Raw genomic sequence first — 4,590 nt, forward strand, 5'->3', positions numbered from 1 at the left:
TATATATATATATATATATATATATACATAAATCTCATGTCAGAAATGCATATAATAGCCCATTACCTGTTAACAAACACATTAATGAGAATATTATTGCAAAATATCATACTTTAGAAGAATATTTTTTCCAAATATTTCCATTTTGTTATTCTTGTGAAAAGATAATTTTATGAAAAGTATTTTATTAATGAATTTAAAAGCATATTAAAATGTATATAAAGCTTTAAGGTAAAAAAAATGCAGGAAGTTTTTATATTGTTAAGTAGGTCTTGTTCGAGAACGTTTTACTGTAGAAACTGAAGAGTATCTTGGATGATATGAAGCCGGTACTTTTATGTATTTGTGGTTTTAGTTATTTCTTTTAAATAGTAATAAATAGAGTTTATTTTAAATATTTCTTAAGTCATTTGTATATTGTTTCATCTTTATCAATCACTTCCTTCAGCAAAATATATTTGTTTCCTTGTATGATATCCAAAAAGAATTTCAGATAAAACTCTAAAAGCTAAGTTTGAAAATAAACATATCATATCATCACAAAGACAACCTGAAATTATCTGAAATTCTTTCCAATTCTTTTTGGATATCATTGATATTAACTTTAACTCCAGGGTAATGCATTATGAAATGAATAATTTCTTCTCCTTTTATATTATTATTAGTTTCCTTTTTAATCTTAGCTATATATATCACAAAGAATAAAAATGTGCAAGGTGAAATAAGTCTATTCTACCTAACAAGGCAACCCTTCCAATCCACTAAAGCATCCAAACCATGTACCTAATCATAATATTTTAGAACAACTTATACTAATAGCACAAAACAAATTATCAGACAATTATTCTCTAACTTTATAACTAAAGAGAGAAAATATATAATTATAACAAAGATACAAACATACTTACATATACTTATTCTGATACTGAAATTACAAAGTCACATAGTTTTTCAAGTTTGCATTTCCAACCTTTTCATTCAACCATTGAAACAGACCACCTGTATGCAGCTTTTCCAAGCCTCTAGCAATTTCAAACACCTAACTCAAGTCACTTCTAGAGGCAAGAAGTAAGATAGATACTCTGTTTATAGTGAATACTTGATCTAATGATGGAAGTAATGTCAACTTTGAAAAGTTAACAGCCTTGTACAAAAAGCTCTTTCAGAGCTTTAAGGATACAAACTTACAAATACAGTAGTTATAGTATGAGGTTTTTCTCCATATTAATAGCTTAAATAAGATACAAGGATTAAATAAGATATTATTAGAGATATAGTAGATCAACAAGTGAACTGGGTAGGTTTGTGGGACAGGATTGACAGTGGGGAAGAGATGTCTGCATGCTATAGGCTTCAACTAAACCATTCAGGAAATAGTGTGTTTGAAGAAACTTTAAATTACTTAAGTAGGAACTGCTTAAACTAAGTTTAGATAGTGCTGAGAAAATTTCTTGGACATAGAGGGGCCATGCTATGGATGTGAGGATATGAATTGAATGAATTAGTTGGTAATGATAAAGTTATCAAAATTTAACATCATATACATAAAAATATAAAATTTTAGTATTATAGGTGTATGCACCTGCAAAACTGTAGCAAAATAATTAAAATTATACTATTTACACAAAAGTATAAATGCAAGTAAAAGCATTGACAATATCCTATCTATCAGTCACAATTAAACTAACAATTGCAAAACTTCAAAGCAAGCTACAGATTCAATAAGGGGTTAGATGCTAGAGCTCATAACTTTCTAGATCCCACTACTACTCATTATCTATAGTTAGTTGTGGACATGACAGTTATCCCCAATTATATAAAAATAGAATTCTAACATCATCACCTGCCCTCAAGTTCAATAAAAAATATCATAATATTTCCATGATAATTCTAATAATACACGAAGCTGCAATTTTAGTATTATAATATTATACATGATGTTATAAAGTACAAATCCATTTCAGTAATTCTGGTACCCCTACCTCCTTCCTTAACAAAAGCCTAATCTTTCAAGCAAATGTGGATAAACTGAGCCGGGTCCAGTTGCTACTAGATTTTAAAAACTTAAGTGAGAAATGATTTCATTCAAATTGTTTGTAAAATATTTACTTTCTGATAAGTTATAGAATTTATTATAAAATAATTTAAAGACTTTATTAGTTTCAAAATTACTTAGTCATTAAATAAAATAATATTTTAATAGCTCTACATTATATGTGAAGAAAATGCTTTTACTACAGACTATTAAATATCTTTTAATTTGTGAGTTTATTATACCTTTTAATGGCACCACATTATTTGGGGAGAGCAGTCATAAGATGGAAATTAAATTATCTTATTTTATCAAATATGTCCAACTACACTTTTCTAAAAAGCTAATACCTGAAAAAAAAAGAGTGCTTTGAAAACTAAATTCAAGTTCAGGATAAATTTCAGAATGTTTAAATTCTGGATTATTAAGTTGATACTAAGTCCTCAAAGTAACAGAAAGTAAACACATATTTGTCAGGACTTGCTACTTTATTCATAAATAAATTGCATAAAAAGATTCAAGTTAGCCATATTTGATGAGAAATTAGCCCCTTGTACCATTGTAGTGATGCCAATTACCTTTGATGTAATACAGATAATTGTGAAATATATATACACACACACACTGATTTTAGAAACTTTGGTCTTAGTTATGTTAAATGTCATTAGTGTTACTGAATATTATGAACACAGTATTTTAGAAGATATTAAAGCATTTTGTAGAAAATAGGTTAATGAAATATGGGATGATTAATTTATTTATGAATTAACTGCTTTAAAAGAAATAAAGTCACTAAAGATTAGTGAAAGAAAGAAAATGGTTGCTTAATTACATTTTAAGTTAACTGATTTGCAATCTTTTTAACTGGCATTTCAAAAATATGACATTTAATGATTTACTAAATTACACTAAACTCTTAAAAAACAAAACACTAAAAACTAGCCCTTATTCAAATATTTATCAAGCTTTCCCTTAAATTAACTGCATCCACTACATTTAAAGGCAATCCATCCCAAAAGCCAACTATCCTGTCAAAAATAAAGCTATCTTAGCTAAAGATAAATATAATTTGTCAGGTAACTATAGAATATAATGATATTTCTAAATTCTATCCTTTTTTGTTAGTGTTAATTTGATTAATATAATTTATACTTTTCATTCCACATAACTATATACTTTTTTGTCTATTTATGATAAAGCTATTAAAACTTAAAGGTGACAAATTGTAAAAATAGTACCTAGCCAGCAGTACGGGCTAGGATGAGTAACATACTAAAAAAAATAGCGCACTGTCGAAATTGGATTTTACATTTTCGAGCAGATCACATACTTCATGTAACATCTGTAAGTGTAACACAACTATTATACAAAACCAGTTTCTTTTATTTAGTTTTACTGTTCTACATACCTCAGGTAGTCCGCATATTCCTTTATCTTCGTAGCGTGACAAACCATCTGCGTAACTGCATGACATACTAAAAAGTAAAATTGGTATAATAAAATACTATTTGTACTAGTATTAGTAGCTTAAGCACTCGTTTTTTGGTTTGACAGCGGCGAAAATTTGATTCCCTTCTTTCGCATTTGACACAAAGTGACACTGACAGATGATTACAACTTACAATTTAAAAACGAAAATTACGATACGCCTTTATAAAGTCCTTAAGTTAAAAATAATCAGTTATTATAAAGCAAATGATTGTGAAATTAAAAATATGTATTTCAAAATGCTACAGCTTCTCGTTAAAACATTATCTACGATTTGAAACTATGTAGTTTTTAAAATAAAAGGCAGAGCCTCATCTTTTTAAATATTATAGTAATAGAGAAAGAAAGAGCTATTCCATAGCAGTGCCCTCTGTAATCAAACATACAAAAAAATACTATTAAAAAATGAACAGTGCACATAATTTGAGCTATAATTACCAGGGTACCGGGTAGGTCGAGCCCCCTACCTAAAACACACACCCCTCACAACTATTGGACTGTTTTTCAATGGAAGGGGTTCAATTTTTGAACAGTTTTTTTTAACATATTAAATATGAAAACTTCAATGATTGTAAGTACAATTGACGGCCTATGTAAAATAAATGTGTCAAATAATGTCGGTATCGTAGGCAGTAGTAAGTATCACATTCATGCTTTGTCAATGAAACTAATTGATCAATTACCAATGGTATTATTCACATTATATGAACCATAAATGATAATCGGTCTTACCCTTTCAGTCTACAAAATAAATCATAGGAAAAAATCCCCGGCGAAATTTCCCGTTTACTTTAATCCTCTCCCACCAAAAAAATCATGAAAAACGAGGAAGTTCTGAAGTTATTAATTACCAAAGCTATTGTCCAAAATCATTTATTGCTTAAGTGACATTTTATTTTCTTACTTGCAACAGATTCCACAGAATATTAAGTACCTGGTTTGTCTGAGAACATTGAACATTAGTCCCTCGGCGACATACAGGAAAATATCAAAACAGCACCAAATAAACAAGCCCTGAAAAAATTAGTTGTGTGGTTATCATTTTAAAGAAGAAACTATGCACGGAGAGA

The 4,590-nt window shown here is 28.6% G+C and overlaps 1 protein-coding gene across 2 annotated transcripts in view; it reads right to left on the reverse strand.

Annotated features, from left to right (window-relative positions):
* The window catches only part of LOC106467215 (NAD-dependent protein deacetylase Sirt6-like), a 30,596-nt gene extending 26,754 nt beyond the window's left edge, over nucleotides 1-3,842 (reverse strand). For both annotated transcript variants that reach the window (XR_002612379.1, XM_013927543.2), the window contains exon 1: nucleotides 3,441-3,842. Coding sequence is in view for 1 of the 2 variants with exons in the window: in XM_013927543.2 (XP_013782997.1) it covers nucleotides 3,441-3,506 (66 nt within the window). In the remaining variant the exon portion in view is untranslated. The remainder of the gene's footprint in view (nucleotides 1-3,440) is intronic.
* Nucleotides 3,843-4,590: the final 748 nt, after the last annotated feature.

Source organism: Limulus polyphemus, unplaced genomic scaffold (genome assembly GCF_000517525.1).
Source record: "Limulus polyphemus unplaced genomic scaffold, Limulus_polyphemus-2.1.2 Scaffold2530, whole genome shotgun sequence".
NCBI classification, from domain to species: Eukaryota; Metazoa; Arthropoda; class Merostomata; order Xiphosura; family Limulidae; genus Limulus; species Limulus polyphemus.